A 25,199-nucleotide genomic window follows, 5' to 3' on the forward strand; every position below is an offset into this window, starting at 1 on the left:
ATAATATTTCTTCGGTGGACGCAGCACGACATTGGCAGTTATTGTACCAGTTCTTCTGGTTCGCGTGCAACAAAAAGTCCACCACCAGCCCACCAGCAGGCTTCGCCTATAACTCCGGTAAAATGGACTTATCTTTTATTTATTTTTTCTTAATGCTGTCCGTTACAATTGTTTTAGTTGTGGATTTAGTATACTAATTTTTATATGGTTGATTCCAAATAATTATTATTCTATTTTCGGTTAACAGAGCGAATCTAGCTTCCCGGTGGGAGGAATACGTGGAGTACCAGCACGTGACTCATTCATCATCTATCAGCACATCTTACGGAACCAACAGGAATCTATGAATGCCTCCATACGCGGTGAATTCGATGACAAAATGCTCGGTGGCAGCCCACCCTTGGAGCTGCGCCGACCAGGTAGCGTACCACGCACGATCGCCGTGCCGCATGGTATGCAGAGTCCCCAAGATCGTGCAACGGGTAAGTTCGCATTGCATAACCTAAGAAAACGTTTGTTTGAGTACCGGAGTTAACACACACACACATAAATTATTTGAACAGATTCGCCACAAGTGGCGCAAGTGTATGTACACAACACCCGTTTGCCACACCCACATTACACGGAGCGAGCATTTTACGAGGGTGGCCGGCAATTGCCGATCGAACCACCGCCTGCACATCGTTCAGTTCCAGCGCACAGCGTTGTGGCCCAACCGATGCCGGTAGCAGTGCCTCCACCCGGCGCTGGAGCAACGAGCCCATTCGTGGGTGCACCAAACGCACAGTTGACAACGACCACACCGAACGTTGGAGGTGGCAATGTTAATGTGCCTCCGCCAGGAACGGCAGTAGCGCATTTGCATCCTGCCCAATTGATGGAGCATGAACGGGAGCAACGCGAGCAGCGTGAACGAGAAGCACAACAGTTGCAGCGCGAAAAGGAACGCCTAGCTATGACAAGTAAGAACTCTACAAATACTTACTTTTACGAGCATACATTATTACCGTCTTCCTTTCTACTCTAGACTCCAATATGGATAATTTGCAAGCAGGACAACAGGTCGCAGTGCAAGCGAGAAACATGCAAGTGGCGACGCCGCCTCACGCCAACACCCCTGTGGCACAGCCACCAGCGGCCGACTCGCTGCTCACGCTGCTGCGACGCTACCCAGTCATGTGGCAAGGACTTTTGGCGCTGAAGACAGATCAAGCGGCTGTACAAATGCATTTCGTGTTCGGAAACCCACATGTTGCGCGCGCATCGCTGCCATGCAATCGCGACGGCAGCACTCCGCCACTGCGCATAGCACAGCGTATGCGACTGGAACAGACACAGCTGGAGGGTGTGGCTAAAAAGATGCAGGTGAGTCGAAATTCTTAACCGCAAATTGAAAAGTGTATATTTGTATAGCAAAGAAATTGCAAGTGACAATGTCTTCAATATTACCAACGGTCTTTTTTTACAGTACGAAAATGAGCATTGCATGCTTCTGGCTCTGCCTTGTGGACGTGATCACGCCGATGTACTGCAGCAATCGCGTAACTTGCAGACCGGTTTCATCACCTACTTGCAGCAGAAAATGGCGGCGGGTATAGTGAACATCCCTATACCAGGCAGTGAGCAAGCGGCATATGTCGTGCACATATTCCCATCATGCGACTTCGCCAATGAGAACTTGGAGCGGGCTGCGCCTGATTTGAAGAACCGAGTGGCTGAGATTGCGCATTTGCTAATAGTGATCGCAACTGTCTAAATGGCCAAACACAATGATGGAAAGCCGCAAGCCGGCTAAAATCAACTGACTTTGCTCCAGAGCATATAATACGCAGAAGGGCTGAGCAGTTTGAGCAGTGACTACCTTCGACCACAGGAAAACAACAGAGTCCTTGTGTTTTAAATGCATATGCTCTGCATCAAATATGACCACAAGAAATATATGAAAACAAACATCAAATTAGATTTACAAATCGGAAACATTCGTGAAAACCGAATACACACATGCACATATTGCGAAGAAAGAGTAAATTTGCTGTTTCGACCAGAAGCAAGCTGTTCCCAAATAACACACCATTGAATGCTAAGAAGAAAGTGAAAATGTTATCAGGTCCTTTGGTAGGCTGTGGAACGAGACTGAGAGATGCTCAAGCTGGCGAAATAGCAATATGTCCAACTTAATACAACATATATTGAAAGAAAGCAAGCAAACTCCGTACAATTATACGGAAGTGCGCGCAAATATTCCAAAAGAGGTATTCGTAATTCGCGCACTCAACAAAAACAACAAGTAAAGCATGCAAAAAATAAGCAAAAATCGTAAATAATACAAAACAGAACAGAAGAAAAGAAAAGAAAAGAAATAAGTATATGAACTTGTTAAAAATGTATAGAAATTTTATTTTTATGCTTTTAAGCAAATTGTTATAAGCTTTGTGAATACCTCTTTAGTTTTTGTCTTATTAATTATATATATAGATCATACATACATACATATATTTGTTTTTGACACCGCAATAGTTTTACGGGTAAAAATTTCCTTAGTGTTTTCGTAGTACAGAATTGAAAAGAAAAGAAAAGAAAAGAAAAAGAGAAAGTACGGAATAATTATAATAATTTTAGTGAGAGTAAAACATTAAACTAATTTTATGGATTTCAACAATGAAAATTTGTAATTTATATATTTGATCTCAAACTAAAGAAAAGTTTACATCTTAATTTTTGCTTTATTTCCAACAACAACAACAACTGCGGACAGAGCATATGAAAATTAGATTTTGTAATTTTTGTTTTTGCATTGGAATCAAATCAAAACCGAAATTACTTCATTATGCCTAGTCTATGTATATATGTGCACAACAATGAAAAGGGGAACAAAGCTGACGGCTATACTACAACACAACAACAACACATGAGAACACATTTAAAATTCCAGTTCCAACTAGAAAACATAATCTCGATGCGCTTGAGTTTATAAGATTGTGTAAAATCTCCATGACGCGGGAGGGAAAGGAGAGGAGTCTTGTGGGAATCGAACGCACACTTTTATGAATTCAAGCGTACATCGACGGTTCACGACTGTGTTATGTGCGAATGTGTGTTTATGTTTATGATTAATTTACTAACAATTATGAGGTTCTGAGAATGCCCTTAGATGCTTGTTACAATGTAAGTTCAAATGCCAAAAACAGAAAAACATAAGGGAAAACTAAAACTAATACTGGAAGCTGCTTGTAGTCTTACATACACATTCATACATAATATTCATATCGTTTAAGCAGAACACTTGCGCATTCAAACACATATGCAACGGCATAACTTCACCCAGAGTCCCAAATGAGTTACTAAGACTTCACGCTCATTTATTCCAAAACAATTAACTTTAATTTTTCGCTTGATATGCGTTTCGTAAGCCATATTTCGTACTCTAATAAGATGTTACATAGAATCGGCTGCACTTTTCAGTTGCCCACCTTGTCAAAAGAAAAATAAGAAAAATGTTCCCAATTTCTTCACTTTAACTTTAACTTTAATTTCATCACTGCCATTTATGATACTATATACAAAGACATTCGTTCGTTTCGGATGCACAATTATCTCTTGTAAGGCGCACAATTTTGTTGTTGTTTTGCGCAACAGGTAACCTTCTGTGCCTTGCGAGGAATCCATAGAGAGTGCTCCAGCGGCATGCGTTGATTGTTTACCAACTGTTAGACATGCTGTTGGCGTGGTTTCTATAAAATAATGTGTGATTTAAACCGGGATCGACGTAGTTTTGCTTCCCCTTTTGCATTGTTGTCGGCTTGTTTGCACAAAATGTTTTGTTTATTATTCAAACTTTTTTAGCTTTATTTAAATTTTTGTTTCATCTATTGAAAAGAAGAACTATTACAAGGAAAAAGTAAAAATGTAAATATATAAAATGAAAATAATTAAATGAAAGTAATTATACATAACAATCCTAACGGGATTCTATAATAGAATATGTCTACCCTTTCCCCTACTCTTATTAACTGTATCTTTGGTAATGAATAACGTTGTAAAATATTAAAAAATAGAGTGTAAATTATCTACATATATACATACATACATACATAAATATATATATATATAAATTATTGGTAATATTAAGCGTTGATGTAACTAATTATTTACGAGATATTAGCAGTAGCGTCTATTAAATAAAGATACACATAAACAACTATGTTAAATTAATGTACAGTTAATCGTAAAAATAGTTTTTATTATAGTGTTAGAACAAATGAAAATCATAAAATGCAAAGCACCCAAAGTGGCGTTTGTCAAATGATTACAAAAACAAAAAAAGAAAAAGAAGAAAACAGAGAAAAATTGAAAAAAAATATGAATTAAATGAAATAAGAAGGATACTGTACCATGTAGTAGTTGAAGAGGTGAAAAGAAGTAATAAAGTTACTGTATAATATTAAAATCAGCATATGTGTGCTTACATACATATGCGTATAAATGAATAATAAAACCGGGAAGTGCGTAAGTGAAACAAATCTGCACCCGCCCCCCCCCCATTGCATAAAGAAGATAAATATACAAATATAAAATATATATATATATTATACACATACTTGCATAAATAATTTAAAAGATACAAAGTAAATAAGTTTCAATATTATCAATACATACATACGTTTTAAGTTGTAACATGCAAGAAGTTTCTCTTTAATTTTATAAACAAGAAACTACAAGGAAATACAATAAATTTTCTGTTATTTTTTCTTACAACAAATTAAATAAGCCGTTTAATTTTTGGTTTTTGACTTGACAAGTTTCGCCTTTCGAAAATATTTAGTTTATACGAGTGGAGTGTGTGGGGCGCGACCCGGAGCCTTCAAATAGAATTTGAATCCGCAAATGGTTTTGTCCCAGATGCATTTTAATTACTTTTCATTTCATTTTGGTAAATCAATAAATGTCAAATGTTCTATATTAGTTCATTGCGTTCCCTTTGGAAGTTGTTCCGAAGACTTTCGTTTTACCAAACGGTGCCCCATATACTATTTGAGATTTTCTTTTTTCATTCCCTGTGGAATTTTTAGTTGCCTGAGTCCATAGCGACTTGTAGTTTGAATGGGGCATGTGGGGCATTGAAGACCAGAAAAACCCGCTCGCCAATGCAACACAAATCGCAGCTATTGCGTATATGTCTGGCATGCATTACGGCCAGTTCAGCATATATTCGTATAAATAAAATTATAGGATTCCTAAGCAGTAGTGCGAGCATGTGTATGTATGTGAGTTGAATAATTATCGTGTAATAGCAAAATAAAACTAAAAATTATTGTATAATAATAGTTATGACCAATGCGAAAGTGAAATATTCCCTACTCATTAAATGAATAAAAATAAATAGCAAAATTTCAGACTATAAGTGTAATTGTTAAAAAGTTTAGAAACATATATAGAAAATACTTGAAAAGTAAAACACTTACGAATATAATCACCAAGCAAGCAACCAACCAACCAACCACTCCAGTTCAAGGCTATGCCACTGGAAAACTAAAAATTCACTGAAGCAGCATCACAGCAGATATACATACATACATACATACGAAGGGTGTAGACATAAATAAGACTCGCTGAGTTCCAATTTCTTTAAAAGCGTTAAAACCTAAATAATATAGAAATAAAACAGTTCATATATATGATTTTGAATCGATCAATTCAAAGCTGCAAAGAGATCTACAAACAATAAACTAGAGATATAAACAAACATACACATATACAGATATGTATGAGTATGTGTTATCACAAGTTGTAAATTACAAAAACAATTTATTGAACACCATAAAGATTATACAAACACACACACATATATGTACTATGTAAAGAGATATATTAATTAGTAACAGGCGTTCTAAAATCGTAAATGAAACAAATTTAATAAAACAATACTTAATAAATACATAACAAATAACAAACATTGGGAAACATAAAAGCTACATAACTGAGAAGAAAGAAAATGTAAACGTTTTGTGTGTGATGAGGTAAACCGAAAGAGAAATGTAAATATTATTAATAATTGTATGGATAAATATTATAATTAAATTGACGTAAAATTCAATTGAAATAAATGAAAAGAATATTAAACACATTAAATGACGGTGGCTTTCTCATTTTTTCTTATTGCTGATATTATTATTGTTGTTATTAAGATTTTTGTTGTTGTTTACGTTTCTGTTGGTTAGACGCATTAGATTGCTATTGCGTTATTTAGGAAGCCAGTGATGTTCTAATGTTTTAGCTTTGTAGTCAATTTTTCCTGAGATTCTCTGAATTCATTTACCCTGTGTTTATAAACATTTCTTGGATATCTGTCCTCAGCAACATGTTGTCGACATGCACCGAAGACACAAACCTAAAATCCCGTTATTTATGATATTGTTATATTTTCGGAGGCATTTCAGCGCATTTCAAAATTTAGGAATTTCAGAGCAGAGCGGATATGTGGCGCCCTATGTTAAGTGTAGATGTGTATGTATGTACTATGTGGGATTTGAAATAAGGCGAACCAATACCAAACGTTTTTTTTTATTTTATCGAAAAAAAGTACTTTGCTTTAAAATTGTACACAACCTTAACTGAGTTTGAGCGCACAGCTCACTGACAGACACACACACACATATTTGAATGCGCAGCCCCCATGGCAATGCTGCAGCATTTTATTTATTAATAATTAATTCTACATTGAAACGCAAGTCGTGGATACTCTTGGATATTAAATACATATATCTACGTGTAGTACTATGATCATATTAAACAGTTCGTTGGGATGCCAACAACACCAAAAATAATAATAAACAATATAAATTTATGACATTTTCAATTGTCGATGTGTAACAAAGTAATTAATAATTAATTAATGGCGCTTCAAGCATAAAGGGTGACATTTTAGAGCATCAAATCTATAGTGTTGAAAATAACGCACCGACTAGTGTTTTAAAATTATGCCGTTATGGTGGCTTGAGGCAAACGGATTACCCCCACGACACGGAGCCATTTCGAAACCGGCGAAAAATTACTTCCTTAAGAGATAGTACTGGTTTTCTGTTGCCAACATCAGACTTTCGGTCTGCAAATCGTGTTGCACTTAAAATATGGATAACCTAAATTATATTGCATACTGAGACAAATCACTGAGCTAACGGGTGACTGACTGGCCCTCTTTTTATGCGAAAAAAACTATTCAAATTTCATAATATAAATACATCTATGGGAGGCTATGAGCCTTTCAGCTAAAGATTCGTAACATGCAACGTTTATAATTGCGGAATCTCTTTGCCAAATTGTCAGCTGGGCTGTTCTCGGCTACAGTTTCCCTGGTGGTTTTCCTAACCTACATAAATGTGGGCGAATACATAACTGTTTTCCTTCTATTTTTTGCATTTGATCAATGATAATATTGTGGCCAAGCGTGTTCGTTCTGCTAGTGCGAAAATCGTTGCATTTCATGAATCACGACGGAGGTTAAACCAATAGTTCTTATCGCCTAGCATCTCATCCACAGTTATCAGACGAACGGTTGTGTACACACGTTTTGTAAACATCAACAAACACTGAGAATGACACTAAGAGTGCGGAGCTACTGCCATTCATTATTGCCAGCTACTGGCTGTGGCTCTGGGCGAATTGTCTGTTGGCATTGCGGCATCACTTGCCGGCGACAGAAAGTAGTAAAAAAGCAAAACCCTACACGCACATAATTGAGGCAATTGTGGCAATTGTGTTTCGACGACAGAACACGACACACTCATTTGACGTTTTCAACTGTAAACTAGACAATCGGACGGCTTATTAAACGATATCAAAAGCGCAAAGGAAGCAGATGAGAAACACGAGCGCACTGGGACGGTTGGACGAGCGAACTAACATAGAGTCTGCAACGCAGTTATATACTGTGATATAGAGGTGAGGAGCGAAGAGCGAAAATAATGTGTCTACCAAAGGATTTGAAAGGTGCCACGATCCAGAGGATCGCGACAATTGTCGGTAATATGGTTGAATATCGTAGCATCGCACTTCTATTAACGGGATATTTTAGGTAACATACTCTGCTTGAACTTTGGCATTATGCTTGGCATTACGCCAGCGCATATGCGGCTCTACATGGACGAGCAGACCCCACTGAACCATATTGCCAACGTAGATGACGTAACGTGGATCTGCAGCAGTGTATTTATCAGCGCTGCCTTGAGCGCAGTCTTTAGCGGGTATCTAGTGGAGAAAATCGGACCAAAAGGGGTGCTGCTTCTTAGCGGTCTACTGCAAATCGTAAGCTAACATTTAGGCATTGCTGCCATCATAATTTCTACAACGATTGTCTACAACGTCTCTTATCTTTTGGCCTCAGTCCAGTTGGTTTTGTATGCACTTCGCGTTTGACATTTTACACATCTATTCGTCCCGCATAATGGCTGGAATGGCCGCTGGCGCCGCACTCACCGCCCTGCCCATATTCATAACGGAGATAGCGGAGGAAAACAATAGTGGCGCACTGATCACCACTATCGAGCAGTGGCGCACAATGGGCATACTTATCGGGTTCCTGCTGGGCCAGCACTTGCAGTACGATTATGTGGCCGTGGTGGCGGTGTGCATCTCTTGTGCCTTCACCATATTATTCTCCTTTAGTCAGGAGAGTCCATACTTCTACATGCGGAGGGGTGATGTGCCCAGACTGGAGAAGTCTTTGCGTTGGTTTCGTGGTGTGCGCAGTATTGACGATCGCAATCGACCGGAGTTCTTATGTGAATTGGGCGGTTTCAAGAGCAACATGGAGACTTGTGTCATAGCTCAGGAGCACGTACCTTGCGTCTATTTGTGCAAAGCCACGCTCTGTACCCTGGTGCTGTTTGTAGGCGTGCAGTTAAGCGGTATCTACGTAATACTCGCATGGTCGGATCTGATACTCATGAACGACGTCTTCGTTAACTGTCCCACAGACATAAGTGCCTCCATTTTGGCCCTTGTACAATTTGTGGCAGCCACAATCACCGTTTGGCTCGCGCCGGTAGTGAGGAGAAGGGTAAGGCTTTGGCTTAGAATGCTGACATTTCTGAGAGTTAATTGACTAACATTTCAGATGCTCTTATTTGTTTCGGCATTGACCTGTGGCTTTGCATCGATTTGTTTGGCGATTTGTGTAGCGTTAGAAGTGAAAGAAGAACTGCGTTGGTTTGCCTCCATTTTGCTGCTGCTTCATGTGTTTTTTGCTAACTTGGGCATGTACCCCTTAATTTCCCTGCTGCCTAGTGAAATGTTGGCCTCGAAGGTATGTAAAACGATTGTCTATTGAATTGAGAGTTGAGTTGAGACTTAAGCTTGCTTCTTCAGAAGATCTCGCAAAACGTATTGTTACTAGTAGCCTTTATTTTGATATTCTAAAGGCTTCGACTGCAACTTTGTTTCACACACTCAGTACAAGGGGGATTAGATTTTTGACGACCTTTCATCGCTGACAGTCTTTCGAAAACATGACTGATCTAAAATCTGTATGACAATCGTCTTTTTATCGTTTGATTTCCTTTGCAGTTGCGTGTTACTTTAACGAGTGTTTCCTGGGGCTTCTCGTGGCTGATTACTTTCATTTTGGTACATGTAAGTTATACGAGATATAGCGTACATAGCGTATTACATGGTGATGCGATTTAACTAATTGTATTCGCATTCTAAAAGTATTTTCAGTCTTTTGAATCTGCAATCGGACTCCATGGATATTTCATCATCTTCGGTGTTGGTTGTGTCAGCATTGCGTTGTTAGCTCTATTCGCGCTGCCGGAGACGTTAGGAAAGTCGCTCGAAGAACTGCAACATAGGTGGGGGTACGGCAGTGAGTCGGGAATTTCCAAAAACAATGTGCCACAAATTGGACAAATCCATTTAGAGCGTTACTGAGTTACTTAAGCCAATCTTGGACAAACGATTTTTTGTACGTTAGAATTATATTTTTTTAGAGAGAAAATTTTGTGTAAACTTTTTGAAGATATAAACCAAAATTCTAAAGAAGAAATATTTGTTTATTAGAAGCACTTTGCGTTTTATTTTGCTGATTCGATGAAGATATATGTGGGGAAAGGATCTGTGTTTTTTCTTTGAAATATGCGCCTCCTTACGTTTTGGCCTAACCCATTTCGGTTTCAGGTTTACTCGATGCATAATCGCTGCGGTCCAAGCCGTATGTTGCAATGTGTGATTTTCAATTCTGCGTACAAAACATATTTACAACTCGCGTGACCAGAGTACAAACAGACCAAATTTTCATTGAACTTCGATGCTTTGTGCGTTTGAATGTGTGTATGGAGTAAATGTCACATGGTGATTAAGCACATTTGCATATATATATACATTCTATACCTTTCAATGGTAATAAAACATTGGTCCGATATTTATAAGGAATAGTAGAAGTATAAGGGCGCACCAAATATTGCTGCGAAGTGGTCAGGTCCGGTTCTACGCGGTTTCAGCGTATCTGGATTTATGAACAACAACAATCTACTTTTGAGTCATTTGGGATAGATAGGTTTGTACATATGTATATGATATGACTTCGTTTAGGGTATATAAGCGCCGGCATCGATTTTGTGTGCCTCTCTAGAATTGACTTCGTTTAGGAATGCCGGTTTTGATCTTGTTATTAAATTATAAAGAATCGCAAAATGTAATGAGATAAAAATGCAAACTGTAATTCATTAATACATACAGTGATGACTAAAATAATAAGCACAAACTCGGCTCATCAATCCAAAGTATCACTTGTACAACAATAAATGGAATAGCTAATAATTGAATTGCTTTACTCAGAGTCACACGTTTGCAAACAAGAACCGTGAATATTGAACAATAATTTCTTTTATCAAACTAACATACTTACATATGTTCGGACCACAAACTCGTAGAAACTTTCTCGATAGCGTTGAATTGTATTGTCACCATACTGACTACGTTTGTTATGGTCGGAGCATAATTACCGGAATCGTTTATCTGTCAGTTAAATATAACAGTACTGATGGAAGATTTTACACTTGCGTTTAATTTAGTCACGCGATTAAGTGTAGTATATCATAAGTGGGGGTTTTAGACGAAAGTGGAATTTGAATGAGTTGTGATAAGAACGATGCCGCAAGGCGTAGGGGCTTCAAAACAAATTGTTGCGAACTCAAGAATATACGCAAACATTTGCAGCCACTTTTGTTTTTATTTTTAGTTAATCTTTCTCGCACCACTGCCAACTTCATCAGAACATAGCTGGTCTGAAAATGCGACTGTAAAACAGCGCTACCACCAAAGACGGTCCGCACAGTTGGCTGACAGCTCGCCGAGTACAGACCGTAACACGTTAGAAATAAGCGAGCAGTAAGAATAAATGAAGTGAAACTAAACTCCTAATTGCGCGCTGATCTTTAAAATCCAATTCAAATACTTAACAACTTGTGGATTACAGTTGAAAGTACTAGTGAAAAATTCTGGACTCGTCTAACTTTTGGGCTAGTGAATGTGATAATTGGTGAGGAAAAAGAGAATCCTGCCGGAACGATGACAGAGGGAAATCAATCGAAGTACCAGTATCTGGCTGGCATTTGTGGTTAGTATTGTGGCCTACTAAACTAAACTATATTGAAGGATTCTCTCATTACTTTCAATAAATCACAGAAATAATTCTAATTCCTGTGACGCATATGGTTTTTGTAATAATTTCGAACTGCATTTGATTGTGAATCGGGTCCTCTTAATTCAAATCCAAACAGCCAAATAAGGATCAAGGTCAGTCGCTGCTGGAAGAGACTTTGCATTCGGTATGTGGAAGTACCAACAGCTCATCGCTGTGATCCCGGTGAATCAGGGCATAGCTACGCCTCTGCAATGTAGTATCGCAACGCGCCTGGCGGATTAACATAAGTGGTAGATAAGAAATGAAACTGCGAAGAATTCCCTAAGTGATACTCCAAACGCCTTTAATGTGGTACCGATTGCCGTGAGGCTCTTCACATATTAAGTGCGTCCATTGAGTGTGCTGTCGTGTGTGTGCAAAAAGCGTGTAAACTTTGCTCGACGTTTGGCGGCACTGAGAGTGGGCACGTGAGGGTGGGGTGTGGATAGGTTTAGCGTTGTTGGCGCCATTAGTGCATGCCGTGGTCTGCGCTTTATAACGACGCAAATTCTGGAATTGTGAATTCCGTCTGGAAGAAAAGTTGAACACTTCAAATGTCTGCTGTCACAAGTCAAGGGTTGCGTCACATTCTTCACATTAATTGTACAAATTCGTATTTAGGAATTTTTACTAAAATCCCCATCGCAAGTTTGGAGCCATAGCTTTGATATTACATTGTAATCTTTTGGATGAGGACGTCCCGTACAGTCTAAGACTCCCTCTGATTAACTCCTTCGCTTCATACTGTCGCATTTTAATTACTTTAGTACACAAATTAGTTGTCAGTAGCAAAATTGGATTTTATAAGGTTTTGTTGCTGAGCTCTCTCACACATATGGTGTCACGCAGTAAATCCAAACTTTCCATTTTTAGACAACTCTACTTTTTTCAAATTTATTGTCCGCATAAATCTTTAAGATTTGTTGGGATAATCTCCTACTATCTGGATCCAAGCTAAATCACTTATTTTTGTGTTTTGTATTAAAAATAACTTTTTTCAACTTACTAAGCTCTTCAAGACACTCATAAATTTCTTTTCAGCCTAAGCAAAAATAAGTAAATAATTATTTTTCCAACACCATAAACTAAAAGGGTTTCGTCATTTTCTGAGTTATTTGCGTAGATCTAATCTACTTGACATTCATTACTTTATCTTTTCCTCTTTCTCTCTCTCCCTCTCTTTCCATCTACGTTCATTTAACTGGGTATATTTTATCAACAGTTAATATTATTACGATATCGTATGGAGGCTTCTGCGGCTGGCCGTCCGCAAGTTTCTTGAAGCTGCAGTCCAGCGAGAGTCCGCTCGCGACGGGGCCCATGTCGAGTTCCGACGTTGGCTGGGTGGGTTCCATGGTTTGTGTGGGAGGTGCACTGGGAACGATATTTTGTTCGTGGTTTGCCGATCGTTATGGACGAAAGAAGTGCATGTTGTTGGTGGCGCTACCCTCGTTGGTAAGTAGAAAACACTTGTTATTGTATTGTGGCTAAATCTAAATATCTTATTTATGTCTTTGTAGATCGGTTGGTGGATTATACCTTTTGCGACCACACCAACGCACCTTTGCATTGCACGCGTTTTCGGCGGTTTCTCTGGAGGTGGCATATTTACTGTTATACCTATATACACTACCGAGTTCGCGCAAGATCAGTGAGTTTGAGAATTCTTGGTTTTTTTTTTTTGATAATTATAATATGTGTCTTAACAGCGTTCGCGGTATTTTGGGAACAATGCTAATGTTGACGTTCAATTTCGGCATACTCTGCGCATTCATTCTGGGCCATTTCTTTACCTATGACGTGGTAGCTTGGATCATATCTTCGCTGAGCGTCGTGTTCCTGCTTTGCTTCTCTTTTCTAAAAGAAACTCCTCAACACCTGCTGAATAACAATAAGATTAAGGTAAGTTATCCACCTCTTCTTTTTGTGTATATGGGGACTATTGAAGATAATTTCTCAAAGACACGTGCCAACAAAGCATTTGATTGGCAATCTTCGATTTGGTACTTTAAACTTAAGTCAAATCTAATAATTTGTTAAATTCCAGAAAGCTGAGAAGTCATTGAAATACTTTCGCAATATACGAGCAATGTCACACGAGTGGCCCGAGCACTTCAAATTCGAGTTGGATAAGCTGAAGGGGGATGTCAAACAGAGCGATGACGACGAAGAAAGCAATTCAATATCCTGGAAGGATATAAGTAAGTTCAGTGGACTTTTCCATCCGTAACGAATTATTCCTAAAAGTTCTTCGTGTCATTCAATTGCAGATGATCCCACGACACGTAAAGCATTCCTGATCGGTATCATCATCATCACTTTGATGCAGTGTTCGGGTTGTTTTGCGATGCTCAACTATTCTGCCAACATTTTTCAAGAGTCTGGCTCCAGTCTTTCGCCCACAGTGTCGGCCATCATAGTTGGCGTAATTCAGTTGGTTGGATCCTATGCGTCAACGCTGCTGGTGGAGCGCGCTGGTAGGAAGGTGAGTAAAAGTTTCTAAATTAAAGTTAACCGATACTCGGAACTCAATACTGTTATGCCGACAAAATTTCGTGCTCGTGGAGTTAATTATATTCGCACATTTACAGTTTTTGCTGCTAATTTCAACGCTTGGCACTACTTTGGGGCATATCATATTCGGTGTGTACACGTACCTGACTGTGCTCGGCTACGACGTGCATGATTTCTCTTGGGTGCCAGTGGTGAGCTTCTCATTCACAATATTCATTTCGAGTGTGGGTTTGATGACGCTGCCCTACGTGGTCATAGCGGAAATCATTCCACCGAAATTGCGCAGCATGGGCTCAATGGTTTGCATGATCCAGATGTGGATCGCCGGTTTAATTATGCTAAAGGTGGGTTCTGCGATTGAATTGTTCCACACATCTATACAAACTCTACCATGTCTCTATATGTTCACAGTTTTTGCCGTTAATGGTCGAAGTGCTGGGTATGCACGGTATGGTCTTCGCATTCGCTGGCATATGCATTATTGGTATCATATTCATCTACTTCTTTGTACCCGAAACTAAAGGCAAAACCATTGAGGAAATCCTCGAGAGTTTATAGTATTATTGACAAGTACTTTTAATTTTATTTTCTGTTTGTTTAAGTTATGTTTAGAAGAAACCGAAAGTTGAGGAAAAACTGTTTCTGCATTTGTTTGCCAAGTATTTAGTACCGTATTGTACAAACTTCACTCAAATGGACTGTAATTTATTCAAGTGTTACTTGAAAGAGTATTTGTTTTTGTTATATGATTTATTTACATATTTTAATATACATACTTTAATGGACTGGGGTTTGACGAAACCTCTTGGTGATATAAACTTGCTTGTGTTTGTGCTCTTTGGGAGGGAGGAAAAAATTGTGCCTTTCAATCATACGCGGTATGAAACGATACCTACATAGTAATCGTCCTCGTCATATCAAGTAATATAATTGGAATTGGAGCCTTTGTCTCTAGGAGATATGTTTTTATGGTCTTGGCGATTTTCGCTTTTTAAAGGCTCACACTTCTATGCGTAAGTTATTGGTAAAGAAAAACAATACTGTAACAATGTCCCATCCTCCATATTTACCAGAAATAACTCCGTGTGACTTTTTTCTATTTCCAAAAATATACAGAACCTAAAGGTCGCTGCCTCGAAATCACTGAAGGAGCCAAAGGCTATACCAAAAATCGAGCTTGAGAAGTGTTTCGATAATCAGAAGAAGCGCTGGCATGAGTGCATAACATCGAATGTGGACTATTTTGAAGGCGGCGACATTAATGTAGACGAGTTAATCAATATTTTTCGAAAAAAGCAAATTCCCGTTATTTTTTGAACATACCTTGTACCCTGTTAAACTATCCCTTTGAATATATGTAGAATTATTTATTACAGAAACTGTCAAAAAGTACATAAAATGCAATTAGGAAACGATTATTAGCAGAACTTGTGACTGAATTTCTAGCACAAAGTGCGCTTTGGAGTACTACACACTACTACTTTGGAGGGCGTGGTAATTGAACTTATACTTTTAGTGAATTCGATGCCCCTCAAATCCACCATTTTGATATAGAAGCCTTCAAAGTAAAGCGCTAAAGCCATTTTGGCATCGAACAGAGGTCCGTCATCCTGAACGGTCCAGTGAAAATGAAATGCCAAAATTTTTGATATTAATATTTTTTTGTTTTTGTTTTTTGAAATATTCATATAATACAGAGTTTCGCAACATAGCATTCACAATATTTTATAGCGATAATTATTATTTATGTATATAATTTATATATTTTCATACCACATATATGTATTTGTTGTATATAGGTATAATGTAAGGGAATTCGTTTGATTAAATTTGCATTTGCTTTTGCATTACTACTATCTGGGTATATATTATATATGTATGTATGTATATTTCTGCATTACTACTAACTTAATACATAATTTATTTACTTGTTTATTTATTACATGTTTTTGTTTTTTTTTTTGTATTTGTTATTGGCGTGCATTTATAAATGTAATCATAAAACTAGAATACTACATCACAGTAATTTTCAAAAACAAAAAAGTGAAAAACAAACAAACAAAAAATTCTATTACTTGTGTATGCGCTAACATTTGTATTGGTTATGTAGCGGTTACTAATAACCGCGCTTTTCAATTACTAATATTTATTTATTATATGTATATACAACAATGGAATTGTGCAAGCGCCAGCTCCGCACACTCGTACATATGTAACGGTAATACATGCAGCCAAACTTCTTTCGACTCTCATCATTCATCGGCTCGGGAGTACTGGACCACGAATAAACGAGTATGCATGCGAGTAACTTGTTGTTGTAACGAGGAAATGACTGTCCACTGTTTCGTTTCGGCTTTCGGCGCTCTAGTGTTCTACTTGTTGAATCCTGCCTTTGTGATTACTGGGTAACATAGTGATGCTTTCAGGTTTAACCACATAAAATTTTCATTAAAATCGTGTTGACATAAATATGCACACACATACATATATACATTACATACATATATTAAAAACAAGGTTTCTTAAAAGAAATGAAAATATGTGTAAATTTAAAAAACATACATAGTTCTATATTATATACTAGGATGTACGAACGCAGGTGTCGCCCGAATGCCCAACGAGGCACGTTCGGCACGGGACACCGCGTTGCTGATCACAAAACTAAAACCGACATTCTTAAAATAAAATTGTGTTCAACAGGAAATGAAGAAATCGCATCGCTAGCGGATGTGGCCGAAACAGTTATCATGTCACTCATGCATACATAAATATGCTGTACATATGTATATACTGGGCATGGCGAAATTCTTTTTGGGTTCGGAGATAATTTGATTTGATTTTGTGGTTTTCTGCTTTTATTCATTAAGCTCACTGGACTGTCGAGTATCACGTCTTGGGGCAGCGGACGTAGCGCAGCACCGCGTAGCCGAGGCAACGGAATACCACGAAGAACATCATGAGGACAAGCGTGTTGAGCCACAGCGGTGATGTTGAGTTTTGCGCCTTGAGTATTTCCTCGTATGGAATGAATGTGGTTGTTGCTGGTGTTGTTGTGCCATCAATTTTGCAGAATTCAAAGCTACTAGGGTTGCCACAGCTGCGTGAAAATAACGACAAAGTTCAAAATTGTGAAAATGGCGCATTGACGCATTTTAGTAGTTTACATACCTTATCGCGGGTCCCTCGCGAAACTCCAAAATCTGCATATTCTGATATGCGTAGTGTATCATGGAGGTGTAGCGGATCCAGCTGAGCCCCTCGGGAATGCGTGTCGATAAATAGCCGCCGAATAGTTGTGTTGCCAGCGTATAGAGTGCGCTCAATGTGATGCTGACATTCATGTCCATACAACAGGCGCCGATGAAGAAGCCCACACTCTGCGCCACAATCGTGTTGAGCAGCAGAAAGAGCAACATCAAGGAAAACAGTTTGAAGCTGCAATGTAATGGGTGCTTATGAAAAGTCTTTCAAAATGCTCAAGAATATATATGCATAGCCATTGGTGCAGTTTCCTATGAAAAAATCTCTCACGGCACTCACCTGGTGCAGCCCAACATCGGGTAGGATATCATGAGGTAGACAGTTGGCAGCGTCACAACCAACGGCAGCTCGCCAAACATTTTCGCCAAGTAATAGGCGGAAAGCCTGTATGCGCCTGAACGACGCTCTTTGCTAATCACCTCGCGCTCGGCAGGGACTGAAATAAATCGAAGTAATGAAACCCAACTCAGTTACAGCGTACACAAAAGAGACATTCTCAGGCACTTACATGAATTTAAAGCGCCAAAGAGCGCAAACAGCATCCAGTATGTCTGCGAGAAGAACATCCAGCCTTGCAAATCGTGCAGGAACTCCTCGGTGCGTGGTATTTGAAACCAAATAGATCCAGCCATCAGCGCCAAGCCGATTGTTTGGAACCAATTCAACTTGGACAGCATACGCGGTTTGGCCTCCTTGAAATTTCTGCTGGACAACACACAGAATTGTGTGTGAAAGCTCGTCGGATAGTCGAGCCAATCGGTGTCGCCGCAGCTTTCGTAGCGCTGACAATCACTGGAGGTGGCGCTCGAATTCGATTGCGAATCGTGGCCATACCACAGCTGCTGCGACGCCTCCTCGTTGGAGTTCTGGTGATCAGACATGATCAGCATGGCATCGTGACTGATGTGATTCGTGTGATTGTTGTGTATGTCTTTGTAGTAGTTGTTGATGATGTCGTTAATGAGCGCATCGTGCTTGAGCGGCTTCTCGTGCACGATCTCGGTAGTTGTAGTAGGCCTGTTGTTGCTGGTGGTGTTGGCTGTGTCACAATGGACCTCGCCGTTGCTTTGCATGTGCAACTGATGGTTGTTGACATTGTTGGAGTGGTGCTGCTGGTTGCGTTGATTGTTCGTGTTCACCGTAATGCAGTTTCTGTTCAAGTAGTTGCCATGCGATTCTTTGGCGGCGATGAAAAGTTTCTCGCGGATTTTAGGGAACGACTTCAACTGCTCCACTGCCAAAGAAAGATATTGTGAAAACATAATTTTATTGTATATGCAGCAGTATATTGAAGCAGCATTAATCACTTACATACGAAATCGGCGGGATTGTAGTGTGGCTTGATGGCAACTCCGATGCTTTCGAAATAGGTGTAAATATTATTCACCTCGCCAAAGTATGCGGTGCGACCGTTGTAGAGCAACAGCAGCTTGTCGAACATGTGGAACATTTGCGAAGACGGCTGATGCACGGTGATCACCACAGTCTTCTGCTCTTGCACCGCGTAGCGCTTAAGAAACTTCATCAGCGATATGGCAGAATGACTGTCAAGGCCGGATGTTGGCTCCTGCAATGAGTGCAATAGCGCCAAAATTTAAATTTAAATCTACATAAGTACATGTACAATTAAGAGAGAGAGAGAGAGAGTGTCGAACAACAAATGACAGTGCTCTTAAACCTCAACTGCACACGCTTTCTCCTCTCTTGGAGAGTCACAGTGTGTGTTGGTGTTGGTGTTGGTAAGCAGCCGCTCTCCATTTGTTATTTGAGTTTGTTTTGGTTTTTCTCCCATTGTCTTTATGTGTATTTGGTACTCACGTCTAATAGCATCAACAACGGGTTGGTTAACAACTCGCATGCGATATTGGCGCGTTTCTTTTCACCACCCGACAGTCCACGATTCAGGTAATCGCCGAATTTCGTATGTTGACAAAATGTTAGCTCCAGCGCCTCAAGTATACGATCGACCAATTGGATTTTCTCCGACTTTGGCATTTTCTCCGGCAGTCGCAACAGCGCAGTGTACATAACGGTCTCTCTGAGGGTCAGCCCAGAGAAGAATATCTCCTCCTGCAGCACATAGCAGATCTTGCGACGCCACTTCTTCGAGAGTGGTTCGCGATTGAGGTAGACGCCGCCGCTATCGAAACGCCGCTGCCCGCTGAGGCAGTCGAGCAATGTGGTCTTCCCACTGCCAGATGGGCCCATCACGGCTAAAACCTCACCGGGCCTGCAACGCGCCAAGGAGGCCAGCACAAATGCACCAACAACCACAAAAGCAAAAGCATGAGTCCAATGCACAGTCATCGGGTATGGCGTACGAAGAATGATGCCAAAAGCGGAATGTTGAAATATGGAAATTGCATAGCAAAGTGTAGAAAGAACGAAGAAAACAAATTGAAAATCATTCTGTGTTCATAGTATATTGGTAAAATGTGGCAGTATGTTTGTAGTTCAGTTGTTACCTTACGGAGCCACTCACATCGGAGAGAATCTGGCGTTCGTTGTGCAGTACGTTTATATTCTGGAATGACAACTGAAGCGTGCGGTGGTGCGGCTCCGCATCCGATATGAAGGGAAATGTGGACATTGTTTGATCGCTGCTGCTGCAATTATGAAGAGGAGAAATAGAACTTGATTAAAATAAAAAAATAAAAAATAAGAAAAAAACATGGCTAAAATGTATGCCAAATATAAAAGCGTGTAAAAGGTAGGGTAGGGAAAGGTAGGGTATTCATACATACATACATACATATGTAGTTCACATTTACAATAATTTTTATCAAGTTGCTGTTGGTTTATTGTACCGTTAATGCACCGACGTCGGAATGACAATACCCCCACGGCATAAACAAAACCCCATGACACACACACACACACATACACATACACAGACATTCGTTTCATGCGGTTCATTGCACTCTGTTAATTACTTTTGTTTCGAGATAATTTCCATTTTTAAATATTTTTGATTTTCTAGCTGTCATCCTTGTATGTATATATTTGTAATTCTTAATCTCATGTGGGCACACACATTCACTCTGCTTACATACATATATGGATTATACATATATATAATTTTAATAAAGTCCATTCTTGTCTCTAGAGTAAATGCCTTTGTGTGTGTGTTAGTATATGGGTGAATGATTTTTTCTCTAACGACTACGTCGGCAGCAGAAGTTGCAGCCAACAATAGCAATAACACAACATTTAAATATCTACATATGTATGTGTTTAAGAAAATCAGTTCTGACCAGCGAGAATGATAGCCAGCAGCTTATTTTCATTTGTGGACGTTTTCTACGCACATACATACATACGCACACACACGTACATATATATATAAAGTATTTATTTTCTTTGGAGTGGAGTACATTTGCATATGCTATATGTATGTATGCGTATTAGTGCACTTGGCTGTTTATTTTCGTTTGTACGGCTATTTGAGCGCTCCTTCTTAGTCAGCAACTTGCATACAGCCACGCACACACACACACATACATGCACTCTTCCATGGTGATCGTGCCGGTCAGCTGCGCTAATAAACCGGTGCCACTGTCATATTATTTTAGTTTTTCTGATCTTGGTCTGATTACAACGCCGGTGCATTCACACAGCTACATACGTACACACATACAACACCACGCATTTGCAATGTGACACACACTCACATACGCATTTATATACAGACACTCCAACAGATGTATGTATGTATGTATGTATGTATGTATTTAGATTAATATTTTAGTTTTATTTTGCTGTTGTTGTTGTACACTTTTTGTTAAGTGGTTGTTGTTGTTGTTGATGCTGCTATTATTATTATTTTCATACATATTTATTGTTATTGTTGTTGTTCTTATTATCGCCATCACTCAGTGCTTATGTATGTATGTATGCCTTTGCTATGGCTTTTGTTGTCGCCATTCGCGATACTGCGTTTGCTACTAAAGCTGTTGCTTTTGTTGTTGTTGTTGTTAATTCAACAGTCACTGCTGCGCCGATTTAATCTCATTAACACATTCACATAATGTCTCTTGAAATTAACATTTTTGAAATATTTATGTTTCTTCTTTTTTCTCTCTTTTTTCGTTCACAAGACATGGGATGTTCGGCCCGCAGGTTCGTTGACTTCTTGTAAATCAAGTACTTAACCGAATTAATACAAGAGCACACACATACCTACAGTTGTGTATGTGTGTGTAAACGCACTGATGCGCAGATGATTGAATCCGCAGAAGACTTTACCAACCACTGAACAATGCAAGTTGAGCTTAAAGCCAGCCCTTTTTGGCTTATGTTGGTAGCAAGATATTCTCGTGTTCTGGCTAACTCCAATTTTGCCTTATTAACCTCCCCTCTCAGGTTGTTGCCTTGTAATAACGCTTATGTAATAAACAACAACAAATGCTGCAACACCGAAACAACCAAAGCGCAATGCAACAGCCTGTCCACGCATGGATCTACGAGTGATTGGCAACTGTTAGGTGTACGTGCGAGCGTGCACGCCGACCAGGTCATAAACCTCTTTAATTTAGTACTTTCATTTGAAAATTGAAAGCAAACTCCAAAACAGCAGACTCTCACTGAGTCTTGTAGCTTTGGTGTGTCTTGAAGCCGCCTCACGAAGGTACATATGACGAGCTATTTGCAGAATAAACTACATATTTTGGCGAGGAACTCTGACCGAACGGACTGAAGACGGCGTTTGACTTCATGAGCCCTATATACATACACACACATATTCATATAATGACGAAATAACGGATCTGCGTCTTTCCAAATGAAATGAAATGTATTTCAAGCAATCGCACCGCTTGAGGTCTTAAATCATCACGATGTATTGCCGCTTCACCTCTTAAACATCTGTATAAACCGTTGTATGTGTGTGTGTCGGGCGGCAAGCCGTTCATACCAGTTTAGCCCGTTGGACATTTGCCTTTGATGATCTCATACAAAAATATGCTTGACCCAATTCTTGTGCATTTTGATTGGAAAGAGATACACCCATGATTATGTGTAGATGAATTGCGCAAAACAAAAATACGGCAAAATAAAATATTAAATTAAAAAAAGTAAGGAGAGGCATATATATAATAGTATATGAAGACAGGTAATTCCTGATCCGATTTTACTCATTTTCACCACCAAAGTACACTATATCCAAGATTATGCTTAATTGTGTTAAGATATCTCACATATTAAGCCCACCATGTTTTTGAAAAACCTATAACTAGGTATATGGGAGCTGGGGGATTGTTATGACCCGATTTTAATAATTTTTAGAACAGAAGACACACTATTAGAAGAAAATAGTTTCCTCTGATTTACATTAAAATATCTGAGAGATTTACCGATATGAGGTGACCGAATATGAGGCATCCGGAACTGAAAATTGGACAACAGGAACCTGGAACCGGATATGGGCACCCGGGACAATGAGGTCACCGGAACCGGATATGGGGTAATGATGTTACCGGAACCGTACAGGGGCTAACCGGGTATGAAACAACCGGAAATGATGTTACCAGAGCCGAATATAAGGTAACCGGATATGGGAACTGAAAATAACCGTATGTTACCGATAATGGTACTGATGCCACCGAAACCAGATCAGGGGTAATGATGTTACCAGAGCCGAATATGAGGTAACCGCATATGAAATACCCGTGACCGGATGTTACCACCGATGATACCGGAACCGGATATGAGATAGCCGGATATGGGACATCCGGAACCGGAAACAAGATGTGTAAGGCAGACAGGCAGATATGGGATAACCGATGGAATCAGATATACGATTTCGCTCATTTTCCATCCGTGTCATCAGGGTATCTAGACAGTATTATGTGCCGAATTTAATTGAATCGGTCGAGAGTTTTTGATATATGGGTTTTTACCCATAAGAGGGCGACGACACGCCCATTTTCCATTCCAATTTTAATCATGTGTAACGGGGTCCGCAAGGGAAACGACTGAAGAAAGTTTGGTTTATATAGCTTTATTGGTTTCCGAGATATTCACAAAAAACTTATTTAGGGAGGGGCCACGGTCATTTTTCAGAAATTATTACATCCAGATATGCTTCTTCCTGGTGCGCTCCTTTATACCAAATTAATGGTTTAGATATGACACTTTATAGGTTTTCGGGTTTCGCAATTTTGTCAGAAATGCAATGATCCGATTTCGCCAGTTTCAAACACTCTCACACCAGCTGACATACTTATCGATATGTATGTGTCTCTGTCGAGTTGCTAACAATTAATGAAGTGTTTAATCTTTCTAATTATGAATGCGAGTGACCCACGTGAAAAAATGCAAAACAGTCGTAATTATGTCTCTGCATAACCTCGTCCGTTACAATATACTATGTATGTATGTACGCGTCTGTGTGTGTGTGTGTGTGTGTAGCATTCAATTTTTTGACTGCCTTCATTGAAAGTATTTTTGTGATTTGGTTTGATTTTGTGTTTGCTTTTCTTTTCTTGTGTTTTCTGTTTGTTTTTGTTTTTGTTGGTTTTTACCTGCTTTCGCAAGAGGTTATTCACATTAGCGGCAATCGCAGGAATTACGTGAAAGTTGGGCAATTCACTCATGCCGTCGTTGGCCGGCCAGTGGCCGCGTGTGTGTGTGTGTGGCGTGGATTTGCACATTTTGGGCGATCAAACGATCTAACTCAAAGGCAAATAGAAGAAGGGCAGCCAACATAAACAAAGCGTTTGAAATTCTTATCTCGTTTCGCTTTGTTGTTGCTGTTGTTATTGTGGCATACATTGACCGATATTAAATGGGCGATTCGAAGCGAATAAGCGATAAAGGCGAAAAAAGTGTCAAAGCACAAGGCGAGGGAACGCAACTACAGCCAGCGCTAGAACAGTGGTGAGCCAATGCCCAAAAGTTGGTGCACATAAACACATACACTATATAGAGGAGGGGCAGAAGAATGCTCTTGCGCATGTGCGTGTGAGCGTGTGCTCAAGCTTTGGAATGAATGAAGAAGCAAAGTAAAACAAAAAATATACAGAATTTTGAACGAATGTATGGAGTGAAATTTCATTAGACCATACAAACAACAACAGCAATAACAACAACAACAACACACCAATCAGCAAATACTTTGTATATCAACAAATTTTAATGGAAAATAAGGCAACATTCACAAAGGTCATTGACAATTCAATGTATGTACATACATACATACAGACATACAGACACAGCGTGCATATTGAACGCAAATGTTCGCTTGAAGTTCATGAATTTTGCCACCGACTTGATGCGATCGACGCTGGTGTTAACTGATAAAGTTTTTTCTAAGGCAACTAATGGTGGGCATGTCTGTGTACATATATTCCCTCGATTGTGACAATTGATTTTTGGCCTGTGGCGGACGTTCTAGTCATTAGAAATCACGCAATTTTCGCAAATGCAAATATCTAGGTCACTGGAGAATTCGCAAATGAAGCACAAACAAGGCGTGATTATTTAAGGCACACAAATGTACTTTGCATGGCGGCAGTAAAAAGAGCCATGCAGTGCTTCAATTCACAGTTGATCTATGGGTTTGCAGTCACGAGAGGCCTTGGACTACTTGAGCATTGACTCTATTGGAATCTCTGGCAAAAAAATATTCCTCAGTGGCCAATAATGAAGTTACGACACTTCACAACAACTCTCGACACTTTCATTTGTTGTACAAAGAAGAAGACTCCCAAGAAGAAGCTCATTAAATCTTTCAAAAGCGGGCACAGCA

General features: G+C 39.4%; 4 protein-coding genes across 19 annotated transcripts in view; 3 read left to right on the top strand and 1 right to left on the bottom strand.

Moving 5' to 3' along the window:
• Positions 1–5,393, top strand: part of LOC105209683 (protein split ends) — a 55,778-nt gene extending 50,385 nt beyond the window's left edge. For 12 of the 13 annotated variants that reach the window (XM_054227271.1, XM_054227264.1, XM_054227267.1 and 9 more), the window contains 4 exons: positions 248–482; positions 564–962; positions 1,028–1,365; positions 1,469–5,393. In XM_054227271.1, the coding sequence (XP_054083246.1) occupies positions 248–482; positions 564–962; positions 1,028–1,365; positions 1,469–1,756 (1,260 nt within the window). In that variant the 3' untranslated portion in view covers positions 1,757–5,393. Of the gene's footprint in view, positions 1–24; positions 483–563; positions 963–1,027; positions 1,366–1,468 lie in introns of those variants that run through there. The other variant, XM_054227273.1, reaches the window with a different exon arrangement.
• A 2,307-nt stretch (positions 5,394–7,700) lies between these two features.
• On the top strand, positions 7,701–10,055 carry LOC128919781 (facilitated trehalose transporter Tret1-like). The gene is made up of 6 exons (XM_054227278.1): positions 7,701–8,019; positions 8,072–8,301; positions 8,381–9,055; positions 9,113–9,301; positions 9,562–9,627; positions 9,706–10,055. Exons 1-6 carry the CDS (start codon positions 7,962–7,964, stop codon positions 9,922–9,924), a joined length of 1,437 nt encoding a protein of 478 aa, XP_054083253.1. The 5' UTR covers positions 7,701–7,961; the 3' UTR covers positions 9,925–10,055.
• A 1,242-nt stretch (positions 10,056–11,297) lies between these two features.
• LOC105209787 (facilitated trehalose transporter Tret1) lies at positions 11,298–15,009 on the top strand. The gene is made up of 8 exons (XM_054227279.1): positions 11,298–11,611; positions 12,900–13,132; positions 13,198–13,328; positions 13,387–13,579; positions 13,725–13,878; positions 13,948–14,162; positions 14,269–14,535; positions 14,603–15,009. The coding sequence occupies exons 1-8, from the start codon at positions 11,563–11,565 to the stop codon at positions 14,747–14,749; spliced, it is 1,389 nt and encodes a 462-aa protein (XP_054083254.1). The 5' UTR covers positions 11,298–11,562; the 3' UTR covers positions 14,750–15,009.
• A 1,128-nt stretch (positions 15,010–16,137) lies between these two features.
• The window catches only part of LOC105209688 (uncharacterized), a 31,497-nt gene continuing 22,435 nt past the window's right edge, over positions 16,138–25,199 (bottom strand). For all 4 annotated transcript variants that reach the window (XM_054227280.1, XM_029038694.2, XM_011180239.3 and 1 more), the window contains exons 3-9: positions 19,918–20,058; positions 19,271–19,682; positions 18,764–19,019; positions 17,961–18,686; positions 17,732–17,888; positions 17,360–17,626; positions 16,138–17,288 (exon numbers count right to left, since the gene is read on the bottom strand). In XM_054227280.1, the coding sequence (XP_054083255.1) occupies positions 17,078–17,288; positions 17,360–17,626; positions 17,732–17,888; positions 17,961–18,686; positions 18,764–19,019; positions 19,271–19,682; positions 19,918–20,058 (2,170 nt within the window). In that variant the 3' untranslated portion in view covers positions 16,138–17,077. The remainder of the gene's footprint in view (positions 17,289–17,359; positions 17,627–17,731; positions 17,889–17,960; positions 18,687–18,763; positions 19,020–19,270; positions 19,683–19,917; positions 20,059–25,199) is intronic.

Source organism: Zeugodacus cucurbitae, chromosome 3, assembly GCF_028554725.1.
Source record: "Zeugodacus cucurbitae isolate PBARC_wt_2022May chromosome 3, idZeuCucr1.2, whole genome shotgun sequence".
Taxonomy (NCBI): domain Eukaryota; kingdom Metazoa; phylum Arthropoda; class Insecta; order Diptera; family Tephritidae; genus Zeugodacus; species Zeugodacus cucurbitae.

Bases quoted from the DNA above. Each gene is read 5' to 3' on its own strand.
- LOC128919781 (XM_054227278.1), top strand. From the start codon at position 7,962: ATGTGTCTACCAAAGGATTTGAAAGGTGCCACGATCCAGAGGATCGCG. The intron at 8,302-8,380 runs GTAAGCTAACAT...TTTTGGCCTCAG, and splicing joins TTAGCGGTCTACTGCAAATC to TCCAGTTGGTTTTGTATGCA. The intron at 9,302-9,561 runs GTATGTAAAACG...TTTCCTTTGCAG, and splicing joins GTGAAATGTTGGCCTCGAAG to TTGCGTGTTACTTTAACGAG.
- LOC105209787 (XM_054227279.1), top strand. From the start codon at position 11,563: ATGACAGAGGGAAATCAATCGAAGTACCAGTATCTGGCTGGCATTTGT. The intron at 13,580-13,724 runs GTAAGTTATCCA...GTTAAATTCCAG, and splicing joins TGAATAACAATAAGATTAAG to AAAGCTGAGAAGTCATTGAA. The intron at 13,879-13,947 runs GTAAGTTCAGTG...ATTCAATTGCAG, and splicing joins AATATCCTGGAAGGATATAA to ATGATCCCACGACACGTAAA.